This window comes from Musa acuminata, chromosome BXJ3-7 (assembly GCF_036884655.1).
Source record: "Musa acuminata AAA Group cultivar baxijiao chromosome BXJ3-7, Cavendish_Baxijiao_AAA, whole genome shotgun sequence".
Classification (NCBI taxonomy): domain Eukaryota; kingdom Viridiplantae; phylum Streptophyta; class Magnoliopsida; order Zingiberales; family Musaceae; genus Musa; species Musa acuminata.
Genome location: NC_088355.1, coordinates 36,500,446 through 36,518,981, shown reverse-complemented (window position 1 = coordinate 36,518,981; position 18,536 = coordinate 36,500,446). Strand labels below are relative to the sequence as shown.

Genomic DNA, 18,536 nt, shown 5'->3' with positions numbered 1-18,536 from the left:
ATCACATATGGGGTTGCTTTGCTTATCTCCTGACATGGCTCTCTCTCATTGGTCTCGCTAGATTTTGAGGCCTACGTGGCCTGAACTCGATTGGCCACCAGGCTTTCACGTGAACCAAGGTGCGGCTGTGGCCCTGTCTCCCTTGGGGGTCTGGTAAGGAGATGTCGATGATAAGAACAATTTGGCCTTGCTTTGCCATTTAATGTGTGGCTCATCTTCCTCATACGTTGCCTCTCTTGGATTCAGTCAGTAATGATGAGGGGCTTTTCACCTCCACAAGTGTTGTTTCTGCTGAGATAGGATGGTTTGAATGACTGGGATTCGTGTACAAACTGAGGAGGGGATATTACTCCGGATAGTTCGCTAAATATCTCGAAGGTTATCCAGTTTGTGAAATGTCTTGATGCTCCACGGAACTTTTCCCATTGATTCCAATGTCCTGTCCTGTTCTTCTAGGAAGATCTCTGTAGACACCTCTGGACATGAAATCTAGATTATTTTCTCTTCCACTATTATGTCGTGACTATCCAGTTCCATTTCATGCAGTACAATTATCGATATGTGAGTTCAAATTTTCTTAGCATGATTAAGAACAAACCACAACATGTTGATATGCTTCTTGCGGCTAAACCATTGGGACTATGACATGAATTCAGAACCTGCAGCAAGAAGCTTAACATCTGAGTCCTTCATGGCTTCATCCCTCTCGACTTGCTGTGCCTTAACCCTCATTGGGTGATTTGGAGAACTTATGGCCTACTGATATGGATAAAGCCACCCACCCACATGAAGCATGATTGAGAGAGAGAGAGAGAGAGAGAGAGAGAGAGAGGGGGACCTCAAACTTCATAAACTTTATATTAATCAAGAAAGAGGCATCCAACTCCGAGAGGAACAGTACTAGTTCAGTTTCTAGATCTGTAATGTACCGCTCTCTACTCCCAAGTCTACTCAAGATCAGAATTAACCTCTCCTTTGTATTTGAAGAGCTTACACATCATTCGGCTCTGTTCTCTGTGTGCTGCTCCAATTTGGTGAGAATTAGTGAGAAGAAGACTCCAGTCCACTGTCTGGGTGACAAGCCGACTCCCACCTTATCACCTTCCATGCATGAGACTTGGAACTCTTGAGGTCCTCGGCATGGACACGTCGTGCCATGTCGATCTAATGTCCTTTTTGGAGCTATTGTTGGCATGGTTCCAAGAAGAAGATCCACTATCCATTTCAAATGAAGCTTCTCCATTGCCAGTATACGCTTCTTATCTGATCACAACTTGTTTTGTGGTCGTGAGTTCTCTGTGCTGTCCTAATGGTCATCAAACATAGGTGATAAAGCTATCAATCGTTTCGTATTAGAAACTGCGTTCTACTGGTGTGGCTGAGATATTAGGATGAGCATTTGGTGATGGATATGAAGATGAAGATATCAGCAGAATATATATATATATATATATATATATATATATATATATATATATATATATATATATATATATAGTCAATTGTCAGTTCAATGTATCACTCAAATAGAAAAAAATTATAATATTTTTACAATGTCAAAACTTGCCTCAAGTACAAATTTCTAGTTTCCTACATCAATTTTTATTTTTAATTTACATTTACTTTTTAAAATTTAAGGTTCGGTGCAAGTTGAATATATTGATTTTTAAATTTAATACATGTTATAACGAAAATAAAAAAAAGACTATTGTAATTATCTTTTAAATCAATATATATATTTCTGATTTATTATAAAAAAAATAGGGAAGTGGAGACGTGTGTGGGTGGAAGGTGTGTGCGAACGATGGAGACTGTAGCGGGACAGAAAAATAATAGAGAAAAAGAGAAAAAGCTAAGGTTACGAAGTTTTTACTATAAACTTTATCGATTTTGGCTCAACGAAAAATTCTTATAATAAGCTATACAATCTTAATCATATCGATCTATAATTTATTCTCTATGAAATATTATTTTGTTATACTCATTTGGTGAGATCTAAACTTTTTTTTTTATGAAATTCATCTATGATGATGATGATATGTTATTGTTGAGTGAAGATCTATGCTCTTGATGTTATTGTGATCATCTAATTATTTTGGAAAAGACTTATTAAACGTATTATCATTATTGGTGATAGCGGAAGTTTGAAGTAGACTACGATCCCATGATTTTTTTCGTATTGAATTTTTCACGTAAAAATTTAGTGTTTCACTTTATGATTGATTCATTGGTCTATTGTTTATGGTTAATATTTGCTTTGGTAATAAGTTGGTATTTTAATGAATAACCCATTTTGATACTCAGAAAAAAAAAAAATCCAATATAATAGTATATATATATATATATATATACTTATGTAATAAGAAAAAAAAATTTCACAGCACATATCGACCATCAATTCTATACCTCTAATCATGCCCATCTTATTTACAAGTTTAGAGTAGGGTTAGTCTCAAGTTTTTTCTTAAAAAAAATATTAATTTTAATGTTGATATATTAGATAAAAGATTGAAGATTCGAAATCTCATCCACTAGTTTTTTAGAAATTACTATATCTTAAAGATTTTATCATATCATCGCAATATTATAAAACCAAAATATCATTCACCGTGAAATCTTCTATCTACTATTATCTAAAAATAATTAAATTATTAATGATAGGACAAAATAAAAAAAACAACCCCTTACGAAGAAATTATAGATCTTCTATCTACTATTATCTAAAAATAATCAAATTATTAATGATAGGACAAAATAAAAAAAACAACCCCTTACGGAGAAATTATAGAAGATCTCCTTTAAGATCAAATAATTCTATCGAATTGAGTATGACTGTATGTGTGATAGCATCTACTATATCAGGAATACCAATGAACCCAATTCTTGTAATTGCTCACGATACCCTCTTTTAGTTTCTAGATTTATTTCTTAATTCAATATCCCTTTTACTAACTGGAATAAAAGAATTAGTAGATCTGTTCTGCCCAACCCAAAATGGGAATAGACTGGCGTTATGAACTTATAATCATGAACCTTTATAAAACCAAAAACAAAAAGATTAGTAAGACATTTATTTTTGTCCATACTCTGCCGATTGTTTATTAACTATAAACAGAAGTTAGTTTATAAACAATCTTTTATATGCTGTTTGTATGAGCATTCACAATAAATTTTCTCAGTGAAAGAGAAACTTTTACATCAATAATTTTTTATGAGCCTTTGAAGACCACTTCCATGGTTTATGTGAGCATAGCAGATCCCATAAGAACAACTCCCAAAGATCTAGGAAATGGACCAACTTGCTTGTGGATTCTGGTTTCTAGAACTTCCTTAGTCCAGTAAATGCCGTGTTGATTTAGTGATTATAATCTTTAAACATACCCAGAAATCATGCCTGATGGAGTTAATCTTGATCTCAAAACCCCAAACTCAACTACTCCCCAACTACAAAAGTAGATGGGAATCGGACCTGGACTTTGCCAAGTTATGTGAAACAGGATCCTTCCATGTTCAACATGAAAATATACCATCAGAAAATAAATGGAAACTTCAAGATGATGATACTGAAAAGACATCATTATTAGTGATACAAGCGCATTGATTTCTCTGAACTATGACCATAGTTTATGTTCTAGAAAGAATCCAGTGTCTAAAAGTCGTGTGAACAATCAATATGACAGTAAAAGAGACATATGACTACATTGTCCCTCTATAATCCTCTATCAGCCTATGACTCCTTCCATCCCTCTCACCCCATCCACAAATGCAAAATGCCTCAAAATATTATAACACAAATCTATATAAAGGAAGCTAAAAAGAATTCAGTTTCAATTCGTGGAACCCTGCTGCCCGATGAGCGCCCCAAGCACTGGCCATGTGATTCATCATGCTGGCTGCTGGTTCAACTGCACTCTATGAATGATTTTGCATTGATTTTTAGAGAGATGAGCCAAATTGCTGAACTTCCAAATCATAACCAGGTCATATCATCAAACTTTACATTGGTTTGAAAATAAGCTCTCCTCTGAGATGAGCTCCAGCACCAAACTTTTTAACCTTGCTGCTGATGGACTTGGCTTGACGGTGTTGATGTCAACCCCGCTCGAACAGGTATCGCCTTTCAACGTCTTCTCTCCATTATTTTTTAGCTGGGCCGAGCACCACTGTCCAAAGCCAACTCCATTTTGTGCCCGCTTTAGTATCTTCTTATCCACCTTCTTCAGCACTGGATCATCTTCCATGAATCTCCTAGCAAAGGCTGCTCTGCTCTTTATCATGGCCTTGTAATATGATTGGTTAAGAAATAGAGGCTCCAACCCTGGTGGGTTGTCCCAAACTATGTATCTTAGGTCAGTATTGACTGTGGTGTTCTGGAATTCAGGAGAGTTGCATATCACAGTTTGGAAGTAGGATTCCATCGAGTAGGCTACGTTGGCAAAATACATGAGTAATTTCCTAGGGAGGTTATCTGAGCCATGTATACAATGCTCAACGAAAGCTCTGCTAAGAATCACCCACGGAGAACCTGTTTCAGGTCAAAAAAAGGATAAAACAGTACCATTAACTAAAATGAGAAGTTAATCAAAGAAAGAATAATGCAGTACCAGTGGCCAAAACGAGAATATTAGCAATATAACACTTGATGACCTTGACGTTATCAGGACAACACTTGGATTATAAGAGAATCCAGACAACTTCATGCTAGACATGATCCCAAAGCAAAAAAATTTTAAACAGCAGGACACAAAATTCAGCTTTCGCTTATGTGATAACAATGAGTCTAAGATTTCAAGAAAACAGAAAATGAAACATCAAAGAATAGGAGGACATAACACTGGTGATAAATGGGAAGAAACATTTACAATATGCTCTTTGGCAAATGCAGATACCTGTGAAGATCTTAAAAGCATCTGGTGTTTTACGTGTTCCAGAAGAAATAAGCAATTGGGAATTCTTGTCCATATAAAGGCTGGGGTCTACAACAATTTTGTCAAACCTGTCATACCTACATCAAAAAGGTGCATTATAAATTAAAGAGATGCTTAACAATATAGATAAACATAAAAGTAGCCATAAATTTGGAGCTAGACTCACTCTTTCCAACCAAGATCACTTGTGTGATCAATGAAGTTCAGATTCCTGGGCAAAGAAGTGAAAACATGAAGAAGATCTGTACAGCAATGAAATTTTAAACATCACAACAAAGAAAATAGGAGCATGAAACACACAGGATATAAATATTTGGTAACTGAGCAAACAGCATAAAAATGGTCCATTAATGCTATGGACAAAAGTTACTCATGCTCGACAATTTGATATTTCTATGACTTAAATTTCTAACCTGAAAGCATAATTGTTGAGTTTTTGCAGGCAGAAGTCTAAAAGATCATCACAGTAATGTTTCATGAGTTGACATTGACATTCCATATCTCAAAAGCTACCCAATATTTTTTAGTGCCTGCATGTGATGCAGGACTAAATGCATGCTAACATGGAGTCTTAACATACCAAGACATGTCAAGATGGATCCTAATTTTTGGCCTCCTTTGAGCATGGTTATCTCATCAAATTTAGAGTTTAATCATGTAGACCTGTGGTTACCCTCAATTACATGCCACAATCAGATTGTGGTCATGTGAGAATGAGAAGCCAGGCAGAGTTTAAAGCAACAGGACAGGATAATATTCAGATAACTAGAGCCACTGTAGATGCAAAAGAGAAGATCTTGATTATCTTGATAAGAAAAATCTCTGCTTTCAAGAGGCAGTCCGTCCCACATATTAGTTTGATATGTTCTTTCACAGAGAAAGCAGATTAGGAATACCTCTGATTGTTAACTCTAGCTAACATAAGGTTTCAAAATAACCATATTGCAGTAAAGCAATCTGAAATGCTAATCGTTGAAGGTCAAGGTTACAACCTAGCCAGAACAAGATAAGTCAGCATGATGCATGAACACAAACTCTTACCATCTTGGGTCATAATTGGATAATCTGAAGAACTCAAGGTGATAAACCAGTCCCAATCGGCACTAAGCCTTAGCAAAACCGCAGCTCCATGAAGTGTTGCACTGAGTATGGAAGGACCTGTTCGATCAACAGCATAATTTTGGCCAATAACATCAACATTTCTGAAAGCTCTGAAGAGCCTTTCAGACTGAATTGAGTGTGCCAGGTTGATCCTCTCAAGAGCTGAGGAACCTGCATCTAGGTGCAGAACATATCGGTTCCTCGGATGATACACTGCTTTCAACAACCTCAGCATCTTCTGACCTTCATCACCAGTCCCCGAAATCCAATACGCAAAAACCGGGGGATCAGCAGGCCCCTTCAACAGAGGTCCAACAACTAGCCCAAGGTTCTGGTCAGCAACCGATGCCCCTCCTCGCAGAAACGAATGGGAAATGACTCCCAAGATGAATGCAGCAACGGCGAACACCAAGATCCCAATCCATGGAGAAAACTTAAGCAGCCTCATCGGACCACCTGAGTCACAATTCAAATTTTTTTGTTTTGCATCGGATAATTCAAGCTTTCAAAATCACATTCTATCAGACTCCATGCGTGGAAGGCCGACCAAACTGGAAATAATTAGACAGCATATCTGAATTAGTAAGATCCAAATAAGGAAGCACAATAGGGTACGTGAGAAACTTCCTAATTAGTACTTCAATAATTTAGAGACGGCATCCTAATTTGGATTTGGCAAAATTCATGAAGCAAATTCCAGGAGAGAAGGATCTAACTATTTCTAGGAAAATTACCCTGGACTCCAACAAAATCACGACGCAAACAGGCAAAAAAGAAAGAAGAAATCAAGGTTTATCACGCCAAGAATATATATAGACCGATCTAAATCGGCCAACAAAGAAACAGGTTGAGAAGAGAAAATTCGAATGGAGAAAGAAGATTGCAAGACGCCACCTTTCCTCAGAATCAACGACAAACCCAAGGAAACGGGAATGCCTGGCCGAGAAAAACGTAGTTTTGTTCAAAGACGCAAGTGGGGCATCGGTGGTGGATTCCCGCGCACGTCGCGGAAAGGAGTGATCCTTCGGAGCGCCCACCGCGGCATCAGCGAGAGGAAAGACGAGATCTTTCCCTGGTGACCCGAGGAAACCGTCCTATTCGGGGATGAAAGCGAAGAAAACGGATCCAAAGCGGGTCAAAAAGTGAACGCAAACCGCAGGGGCACAGCAGGGTGTGGGGGTTGGGAGGGCGAACGACCACCAACTGAACACTCGAATGGAGTAGAAAGATTGGTAACGAAGAAGCGCCGAAGCAGAGGGGCAGTGAGTGCCGGAAGAAAGGCTTGAACTTTGCGATCCGGCAGCGCGGAGAGGGAGAAGCCGAGAGACTCCAAGAAATAATAGTACGGGGAGGACGCGAAGGAATTCGAGGTGGTTCCGTTGCCGTCCTCTTCCTTGTCATAGTTCACATACACTGGGAGACGACTGGGGCCCACGACACAGTACTGTAGAGAGAGAGAGAGAGTGGCAGGAGAAAAAAGGTGAGAGAAGTGGGTGTCATCATTCCTCGAGCGGTGGTGGTTCTGCGGTCGCTTCACAAAGATGATAACGTCCGATATAATTGCACCACCCGAGAATAACCGGTATAAACATGTCAGTTTCAAATCGTTCGGACTCTTCACCGACATAGTAACGGCCGGTATAAACTATGTCGGACTCCATGTTAATGCGTATTGCATGATAACTGTTACGATGCAACTCGACTTATTCCTTGTTCTTCCATGTGAAAATTGCAGGTGACAGCTGACACAAGACAAATAAATACACCATGGAATCTCCACCATTTCACATGTTCTTCCACCAAAGTTTTTAGGGATGTGAAGGGTGTCATATCCTTCACCTTAGCATCACCAAGATATTAACTTGAGCTTACACATTTGCGGCAATTCAATGCCACCATCACCAAGTTTCTTCTCTTCTTCAATTTAGCATTAAATGGCAGTGAATGCTCATCTGAAACTATGAGGCTTCATCAGTGTGAAGTAGCTCAACTCAAGACATCAGCTCCGGTAAGTGGAATCCATTGTCACTTGTCTGCAACTGCAAAAGCTGAGCTTTCAGTCTTGTCAAAAGTCTGTTTCTTAAACACAGAAGTAGTGAATGCTTCTGCGTTTGTCGTCGACATGATAATTATATGGGTTGAGGACACTATTAGGCAGAGGGTACAGCACTGCTTTCTCGATCATCTTCAACAATATTCCTTTCAACTACAGATGCACAGAGAGTTGATGCCATAATGAGAGGACGATCTATCAACTTTTGGCTGCAGGATAGAAACAAAAAAAACCTCTATAAAGTTGCCAATCATTCGAGGCAGAACCTACAGTGAGATCTCAACAAAGCTTCCTTTTTAGAACAATTTACATCAATTGGATCAGTTGATTCTTTCAGTTCGTGGAAAATCGATCAGTTAAACTAAATTCAATCTGGTTATCTGACTTGTCTGGATCAAATCGGCCAAGAGTCTAATTCCTGATTTTTCAGTCTATCTCATCTCTGGGATCCAATTTTATGGCTATGATTCACACAAGACTTTCTTCTTTTCTATGAAGATATTAGTTCATAGAAAGGTACTTGCAATACTGATAAGAAGGGAAACTGGGTCACTGTCAGTCCCCATCTACAAATCGCAATCTTTGCACACTGAAGGCAGATGTGTGGCAGAAGAAAGTGGTCGATCCGAAACCGGGCATATGATGTTTGATGGGAGTAGCAACTCTATCCGTGTTGGAAAGAAAGCATAGCAGATGTTTCTTAAGCAACAATATATGAACCTTGATTTAAGATTTTTATTCAGATCAGATACCGAGGGTTTCTTTGGCATCTGGCTGTTTGTTTGTTTCTGCTACTAATCATGGATTATGAACACCAACCATGAAAACATATTAAACTGAGAGAGAGAGAGAGAGAGAGAGAGAGAGAGGACATATTTTCAATATATGGAGTGCAAAAGTAAGTTGTTAATCTTGAAGGAAACCTGAAATCACCTTACAAAATCTTCAAATGAGACTTGATGATTTATAATGACAATTAGATCTTTGAAATTATAATACCAGCATTCTTCATTGAGGATTATATTTTTATAATATGTACAAAAAAATAAAAAGGAAAATTATATTTATGAAAATATTTTGTAATTACAGAATAAACTAAAAAATTAATTATCAAAAGATAAAAATTCAACAACATGTGATATAAGGTGGTAAGACAAAAAAAAAGAAGAGAGAGATAGAATGGTTGCAAAATTGAAGATGATTACAAATTAATGATTATGAGACAAATAAACAATGAAAGTGAGGAAATAATGATGAGTTATAACATGACATAATTAAAGAGAGGGATTGGATAACGCATTCAAAAAAATATTTTATTTTTTAAGAAAAAAGATAAAACTAGATTCAAAACAATCCAATTAATAAACGGTATCGAAAAAAACATAATTCTTAATTTTTTAGATTGAATCATATAAGTTGGTCCTATTCGAGTTTAATAACTATGATCGATAGTGTTTGATAATGATAATTATTTATTTAAAAAAATTAAAAGTATATTATACTCTTAATTATTTTAAACAATTAATCTTAAAAACGTTAAAATTGTTATAAGACGCGAGTTCATTCGAAATTTGTCCAAGGAAAACAATGGTATTTGGTGTTTGGGACGATCCAGCTAATCTTCTACCAACCTCGGAGATGAGGCGCAAGCAATATCCAGTCCATTACATTCAGTGCACGAAACGCCCACTCAGCGCAGTGAAGTCGCCATCTCCCCCGGCCATCTCATCTCCTTCCCGACTGCTCCCATCGGCCGCCTCCTCTTCCCCTCTTGCTTTTCCTTCCTTTCCATCTTAATATTGGAGTGATCTGCTGTTTCATCTTTCTTTTCGATGGAAACGCTATCGAACACCATCTTGCCCTCCGGCCTCGCCGAGACCTGTCCCCCGCGCCAGTTCCCGGTTTCTCCCTTTTTCAAGGTCTCGCCCTTCCGCCGTGGGATCCTACGAACACAAGAGAATCCATATGTTCTGCGGCTCTCGATCTGTCAGTCCGATGCCCTGAAGTGTTCCCCGAGGCTTCGAGCCCTCGCCGGTGATGTTTCCGGGAACATCGAAGGAGGAGATGAAGCGGTGGGTCGTGGCTCTGGGTTCCTCCCCGCCGAGGGTGGTCCCTTGATCGAGGTACTCTTGTCATCAAGATTTGATCTTTTTGTGTTGTATAATACTTTTGTTCCTTCTTGGTACAGTTGTGAAGTTACGTTACAATCAATCGCATCTTGACTCCGATACCGAAAAATTCCATTTGCTTTTGGCATCTGTGCTGGTAGATTGGCTCTTTTCTTGGTCAGCTATCCTGCCAAGTCAAGTTTGACGCTGATCGGTTTTTTATCTTGAATATAATCTCACAAAAATCATTGGCTGTTTGAGATGGATAATTGACACATTAATTTGTTGAGTTTAAACTACTGACTTGGAATTGCTTAAGTCAAAGTTCTTGATAGTACACCCATCAAGTCTTTATGAATTAATTGAAATTGTTTTCCACTTTTTATATGACACTAAAGTGGGGGTGTTACAATGGGATTGCTACGTTTATCTTCATCTTTCAATTTCACATCTCAAAGTGCACAAAAGTTACCGACTCTTGCAACATCTAGCTTATTCTTTTGCATAAGATGTCCAAGATTTAAGATGATCACCCCTTTGATGAGTGCATTTGAGATTGATTAGTTACTTTCTTGTTTAGTGTGCATACAACTTCAGCGACCATCTTGGTCAAATTTGCAAAATCCTATTTATTTTTGTTATTGATTGTTGGATTTGGGAACAAGATCAAAACTGATCAGATCTTCGTAAAACCACTTGGATTCAGTTGGTATCTGTTTGAGACCAACTAAGACCTTCATAAAATCAGCTAAGTCATATCCCAGATCAATTGGAACTACTTAGGTACCACCAGGACCAATAAAATTTTATCATGTATCAGCCAAAACTGCTAAAAAGCTTGACTGAACTAGCTAGAAACCAAATGTAACAGAAATCAAACAACACAATGAAAAAACTATTGGCCAATTGCTTGCTAAATTTAATAATTTCTCATATCCAGTTACCCTTCTTGTTTAGGTGTCGATATAGTTGCAGGATGGATACAATCTCTATTGGAATATCTGGATCATGATTGATTAATCCGGTGAATCGTGAAGTTGGTCCGCATTTGAAAGGTTGATATATGACATTTTAATTTTTTTCTGTTGCTGTAGGCCATTAAATGGTCCAACACACCTGTATCAAGAGAACCACCAACCATGTAAGGGTGCCTTCCAATTGGTTTGTAGCACTCTTGGCTTGCCTGCTGAACTATTGGCTAGGGTGCCGATGTGTAAAGTTAGTGATCTTTCATAGGGCCTACACCACTGACTGATGGGAGGCAGTCCTTCTCTGGTTGGTGGCTTGGCTAAAAAATAGAAGTCAAACCTCTTTATGGAGGAACAATCTACTTCTTAACAGCTTATTAATCTTCAAATAGTTCGTCGACAACATCCATTTATTTAGCTTTGCAACTTCTTGGGTTCTTTGAAGTCTGAAAGAAAATCGTAGAAGAGCAAAGCAGCTATTGTGTTCTCTAGTGAAATGTTGCATACTTGAACCTTCTAGTCTAAACTCCATATTGTATAAATCTGTAATCTCATGGCTTGCTTATAAGGCATTCAACTATGAAAACTTTGAACTTTTCGATTTGCCAAACTATCATCCTAATGCATACCTCTTACAAACTTAGTCCAAACAGTTTCTTCTTGCTTGAATAGATCTCCAATCATATATTTGCTATTCTTTTTAAAAGTTTAAGCCATAAGAAATACAATAATACTTTTATTTATATCCCTTTTTGCAGCTTGTGTTGTCTACATCCAATATGGATCCAATTTTTGGTTTTATTGAATTCTCCCTTGGTGTATATTAGAGTTGATTAGGATGAAATTTAGATATAGGAAAGAGGTGATTTATGAAAAATTGGCAATCTGCATATTTAAAAATGTTTTTTGATATATTTGTAAGCTTGCAGCATCCATATCATAGATATCTTCAACTTCTCTGCTTAATGAACAACTGGGTCATTATTTAAATAAATAATCATTCTGATTGTTATTGTTATTCACTTGAAGAGAGATTTAGACCTCGGTGGTAGCCATGAGATGGGTGTATCAGAAAACCCGGACATGGTAAGACCTATCGCTGGAGGAAGTGGATCAAGTGGGTCTAGGTCTGGGCTTTTCAGGACACCGATTTCAGGTGGTGTACAAACTGCAACTTCCACTCATGATTTACCTTCTCCAGCCTTGGCTGTTCGCAATCTAATGGAGCAGGTGAGGCTATTTGCCACTACATGCGATCTAATGAGGCTTTTAATATTTGACTGACTATCCTGTAATTTATTTGTCTAAGATGAGTTGATTTCTTTTGATCTATGAGTGGAATTTTTAAATTTGTATATTTTTTCTGATTTATTGACTAAATACCAGGCTAGGTTTGCTCATTTATGCACCGTCATGTCCCAGATGCATCATCGTCGTGCAGGATACCCATTTGGTTCACTAGTTGACTTTGCACCAGATTCAATGGGCCGTAAGCTACCATCTTTTTACTGTACATATGTAAATTAATTTCAAATAGTTCCAAACATGCCATCCATTACCATTTTGTGCAGACCCAATCTTTTCGCTTTCACCATTGGCTATTCATACACGGAATCTTTTGGCAGATCCAAGATGCACTCTTGTAGTACAAGTATGACAATATTGATTATTCATTATTTAAATCATGGTTCGTGTTACTGGTCTGTATCAATATACCGATCGGCTATTGGCATGGTGCATATCGATCTGTACCAATGTACTGACACATGATATGGTGGAACATACCGACAGACTGGTATTTACCGCCTATATTGGTTTCTTGTCAGACCAATATGTATCGCTCATATTGGGCGGTATGTCATGATACGACAAATCTTGGTTTAAATTATCTTCAAGGACTTTCTTTTATTTATTCATGCTATTGCTTGCTTATACTACAGATACCTGGATGGAGTGGATTGTCAAATGCACGTGTGACAATTTTTGGTGATATTGTGCCCCTCCCGGCTGATCAACAGGTTCCTAAGCCATGCTTACTCACTAAGTTGCTTCCTATCTCCCTAAGTGATTGAACTGATTTATATTAGTTGCATCTATTTTCTCTATACTATTTCAAGCACAAAATAGTTGACAAATTAAGACATGATATTCTCAAGAAATATGAATATCCCTGGTCAAATTTGTTTGTAGCGGTAGGCCATGGTCTTGGATCATTTTTAAGGTCATTAAAAGCTTATCATATTCTAAGGTAATTATTGAAGGCATCTTATCCCTATGGTGGATTGTTTAGTTTTCTATGAACGTTTGAGTTCAGTTCATGGTAAACTTCCTAAAATCACACATCAACGTGATATTATGTAATAAAGATGTTCATTCATCTAGTTCTTGACATGTTGGTAGAAAATGGAATGTGCATATTTCCCACATCTGTTTTAATTAAGCTTTTCTGGGATGTAGCTCTGGACTTGTGTGTTTTCAACTTTACATATGTGTGTGCATGCACATGGATATTTTGAAGTATTTTCTTTTAAGATTCTTATAACGTGCGTCTACAAGAACAGGGTACCTATCTCCATGCCTCTAGAATTTACCTTGCTAGTTGTATTACAACCTAAGGTTGAAAGGCTCATGGATTGTGAGACTTCATTTAGTTAATAATTTTTTGATGCTAATTAATTCAGATTCTATGAGGTCATGACTATTTGGTATTGATTGATTATATATTTGGGTTGAGATGATATGATAATGAATATATCACTGGGTTTTCCTTTTTAAGTTTTACTACTTTTACATGATCTCTTCTCCAGACATATGGAATCGCTGGGTCCTTTGAGCTTATGTGATTTCCAACTTTCTATTCTGAGAGCTCCTCTATGTTATACTTGCAATAGTTGATTGCCGCATCCTGAGCTTGTGTCTTACAACTTTCTTGTGTATGATATTTCTGATCTTTTGCTTTACTTGGAATTTGAATCATCTACTAAGTTTGAAAGAAAACTTGTTTCTGTTAACCCTGAATATATTTTATGATGAATATTGCATAGTCGATCTCAGAATAATTTCTTCATCCACTGTAGGAATGGGCTCGTCAACAGTACATGGCCAAACACCAACAATGGTCATCGCATCAGTGGGGAAACTTCTACTACTACAGGATGCAGAGTATTAGGTTTGCCCTTGAATCTTCACCCTTTCAAAGTTGACTTTAAACATCCCGTGCAGGAGTTTTGTCTTTGTGTTAACCTAGTAATATATCATGGGTAATGCAAAAAAGTAAAGTTGGTATACACCAAAAAAAAAGATTGAACTTTAGTTTTGTATTGTAATACTGAAATACACAGACATATTACTACTGGATCCAGAAGATCTGTTAAAATATTAAAGTAATTACACCATGCTAGTTTATCTTGTGGCATTTGATTCCTAAAAATAAAGGATGTAAAATTCTGCCACTCTGCATTTTCAGTTGGCTACTTGATTTTCCAGGGATTTAAAATCCTTTCCCGACTAAATGGACATGCCGCACTAATTTCCAAACAGGAGAAGAGATTCCTCCAGTATGAGTTATCATAACATGTCAAGGTTTGCAGAAAAAATCTTTTTATAGAATAATTTTGTTGCTTTGAAGGAGATAATGATTAAGGGCTGTAACAAAAATGGTATTTGATTTTGTTTGAAGAGAGCAGAGAATTGTGAACAGATTCTGCAGAATCATTAATCAATTAACTGCATGGTGACGCTTGGTGATTTAGTAGATTTGATATTTAGGATTGATGGTGGTATATGCATCTCAACCAGAACATGTTCCTATTGTAGTTTGGCATTTTAAGTTTAACCATGAGAAGGGAATTATGGAGAATCAGCAATCAACATTCATCTGCTGCTTCAATTTGCTTTCGCTGTTGTTTGATATATAAGGTGCATTTTCTAATCAATGTTATGTACAGATACAAAATGTCAGAGTTTGGAAGCATCATGTTGTCTGAAAGCTTCTTTTAATTACTTATTCATGTTTTTGTTTTGTTTCAACTTATTCTGAAGTATATATGTTTTGAAAGATATTCTGCATCAAGTCATTTATTCCTGCTCATGATATTTACCATTACCTGGATTATCAGCGACATCTATTTTATTGGAGGATTTGGGACTGTTGCATGGGTCAACGTCAAGGAATATGAGGCCACCCAGCCTGACAAGATTGCAGCTGATGGCGGAGAGCAAAATTTAAAAGTAAACATGTGATGCAAATTTCAATACATCAAATTCTTGTGTGTGTACATCTATGGTAGCATAATTTTGAAGGTTGCATGCAAACATTTGCAAACTTGTCTTGCTATGTGCTTTTGTTTGCTTATGCTATGAACATGCATCTGCCGTAGGAACTAAATGCAAACTTCTCAAAACCACTAAAAGAACTCTTGTCCATGGAAGCGGAGATAGATGATGCAGCTCTCATATCCATAGATAGCAAAGGCATTGATATACGAGTTCGTCAGGGTGCACAGGTATGGAAAACAGGTGATATAGACTGTTATATACATTTCCCTTATGGTTTCAATTCTTCTAGTGAACTTGGTTTTTGCAAATAGCATTATTTATGTTTTAATAAGGTCTGTTGTTGCATTTAAAATTTCCAGAACTATTATTGTTGGAAGTTATTTGATTGTCCTTCATGTATATATGACTTATTTAAAACTCAATGAAGGATGTTAGTTGATCCAGCCAAGGAGAAATTCTTTTTGATAATCTTGTAGTCAGGGATGCATTGAACCTTAGGAACTTCATTACAGAAAACTCTGTTGGGCTTAAACCGTCTAGTAATTCAATATTTGCCAATCTCACTGTCTATACACACACACACACACACACACACACACACATGTATGTGTGTGTGTGTCTTTTTTTCGGTGAAGGGGCTTCAAAGTAGGGGGAAAAGTTAGAGAGGAACTTGGTATTATAATTGATGAACATGGGCTGAATTTTGTTTAGGAATGTCAAAAATCAGAACTATGGTCTAGGTTATGAAAGGAATTAAAGGCTAGTGTTATAGTCAACTGAAAGGCTTTTGTCTTGATAAATTGAAGGGGTTGTATGCAGATAAGGGGTTGGGATAAAATCATAAATTATTGAAAAATTATTGACTTTGATCACTGAGGGATATCCAGGTTTCTCCTCCCAAAAGTGTGCATATGTGAATGTTGTCATTGATTGAGAGGGGTACTGAGAATATGGATAGTTCTAGGGTTTGGATTAGTTTACATATGTTTAATAGAGGAGTCTAATTTGTGTTTCTATGTACTTCAAAGTAGTGAATTTTAGAATGAACTGTTTTATATATTAGCTTTAAGTCCCCATTTATCTGTGTGCAACATTATTAGAGAATAAGATGGTGGATATGTAAAGAAATTTTTGAGTTTCGGAAGGGAAACACCAGAAATGAGAAATAATTTAAGTGGATGGTTTTATAGTATGTCAGGTTGCTTAATAAGGATTGTTCTTTTTTTTAATATATATAAAATTTTAAATGATGTGATCCACTTTTCTATATGATACTATAGATAGTTTGACAAAGCATAGCAAATATATAACACCGAAAATTGGTGGATTATGAGTCTCATATTAGGATTAGAAAATTTTCATATTATCGTTGGCTTGCAGTGTTTTAAATACCACTCCAGTATTATTAATTCAACCAAGGACCTGTACTAGTGGTACAGGTTGTTACCACTTAATACATCAGTACCCCATCAGCCGATAAGGTGTCGAAACTAATATTGGGCCAAGATATTAAACCTTATTATGCCGTTTAGGAGAAAGATAGTCATTCTTTTGATCTTAGCATAGGATGTAGATTTGATTGAAATGTGTGAATGGGCCTCAAAGTAAAGGTTGGCTAACTAGTAAGGCTAAGAGCTATGAAGTGTTATTTTACAATTTTTTCTTTTCTGGTTTGCTAGTGGAACTGGTTGTTATTTGCTTGCAAATATAATCCTGGAAGATAGTCTGAGAGTGGTGCCATTATAAATGCTGGTAGTCTCCAATAGACAGTTTCTGAAAAAGAGTTTGTTTATCTGTCAATCAAAATAAACTGATTGGGTTGTCCAACTCTTTTTGGCTACACAATATGCCGATGTTTTTTAATGTATATTGTTTTCTTAATGTTCCATAATCTTCTTAGACCTTATCTTGACCATACAGTTCAATATTCAAAGACTATCGTTCGAGGTGGAACACTCGATCGAGACTCTGGAGGAAGCCAAAAAAGCACTGCAGAAGATTATTAAGGGCTACAAGTCAAATCGAGGTCGCCTTGGTAAAAGCTGAGCACTCTGCATTTCCATCACCGGTGTCGTCTATGACTCAGCGTGGCACGATAAATGAAGATTCCTAGATTCCTTTGTCTGTGACTAGAGTGATGAGAAATAGGGATCTGGAAGATGTATCTGCTTTTCTCCAAAATAAAGAATTTGTTTCAGTTCCGATATGCTGTAAAATGGTTCATGAGAACATGATCTTGGTGGGACCTTTTTCGAAATCAGAAATGGGGTTCATGGCACTTGATCTGAAACATTTAGGATTAGTATGATCGATTACTACTCACGCAGACATGGTAAAGAGCTTGTTCATGGCATTTCAGATAGATAAGAGCTTGCCGAGGTTTCACAGGTTTGCAGGTGTATGCTTCGTGGAGGTCAGACTCACATCTGAAGTTTTTCACAAGCTTGGCAGACGGGAGATCAAAGAGTCGGGACAGGATCCAGGTAAGGGTGGACTCTCCGTATGTATTTTTAGAAAGCGCAAGCGGGGGAGAATGGTCGTCGGTGCTGTGAGGCCGCGTGACGGGGTCAATTGCCCGAGGCCCGTCCCGCGTGAGGCAAAAGCAGCAGGTGGAAAAAAAATTTCTGGATCACCTGTCACCTTCCAGTCACTGTTCAGCCATTTAATCTTATGTCTTCCCCTAAAATGGGACCCTTCCGCTGTGGGAGCCACCGCCAATGGGCGAGTAAATTCTTTAACCTTTCGACACACGGGGCTAAGTACAGATTGCCTGTCATTTAATCTCATGTCTTCCCGTAAGATGGGACCCCTCCGCTCCGCTGTGGGAGCCACTGCTGGGCGTGAGGCAAAACAGCGTGTTAAAAAAAATTCATATTGACATTTTTGTGAAATATTTAATATTGTTTATCCTAATATCATTGGTTTTATTACGACCAAATGATACGAAATAATAAGTAAAAAAATAATTTCAACATCCTAGTTATATTTACTTTTATTATATCATAATTAAAATTTTTTAATCGATTATTGTAATAGTGGCGAATTGTGACATTACTAAAGTTCAGAGGTAACTATTATGGAGGTGGTCGCTATTAAAACT

General features: G+C 37.3%; 2 protein-coding genes across 3 annotated transcripts; one reads left to right on the top strand and one right to left on the bottom strand.

The window, feature by feature from the left end:
* Window positions 1-3,537: 3,537 nt before the first annotated feature.
* LOC103992299 (beta-glucuronosyltransferase GlcAT14A-like) lies at window positions 3,538-7,401 on the bottom strand. Its single transcript, XM_009411945.3, has 5 exons — window positions 6,924-7,401; window positions 5,970-6,580; window positions 5,095-5,170; window positions 4,890-5,005; window positions 3,538-4,525 (listed from the first exon to the last, which is right to left on the bottom strand). The coding sequence occupies exons 2-5, from the start codon at window positions 6,475-6,477 to the stop codon at window positions 3,990-3,992; spliced, it is 1,236 nt and encodes a 411-aa protein (XP_009410220.1). The 5' UTR covers window positions 6,478-6,580; window positions 6,924-7,401; the 3' UTR covers window positions 3,538-3,989.
* Window positions 7,402-9,750: 2,349 nt separating this feature from the next.
* Window positions 9,751-17,726, top strand: LOC135643678 (uncharacterized). Of its 2 annotated transcripts, none has more exons than XM_065160951.1 (9): window positions 9,751-10,205; window positions 12,188-12,388; window positions 12,545-12,647; window positions 12,730-12,809; window positions 13,099-13,176; window positions 14,236-14,327; window positions 15,277-15,388; window positions 15,538-15,676; window positions 17,357-17,726. In XM_065160951.1, the coding sequence occupies exons 1-9, from the start codon at window positions 9,915-9,917 to the stop codon at window positions 17,440-17,442; spliced, it is 1,182 nt and encodes a 393-aa protein (XP_065017023.1). In that variant the 5' UTR covers window positions 9,751-9,914; the 3' UTR covers window positions 17,443-17,726. The 2 variants fall into 2 exon arrangements, with proteins under 2 accessions (XP_065017023.1, XP_065017022.1); XM_065160950.1 differs by having other exon boundaries at window positions 9,754-10,205; window positions 15,538-15,663.
* Window positions 17,727-18,536: the final 810 nt, after the last annotated feature.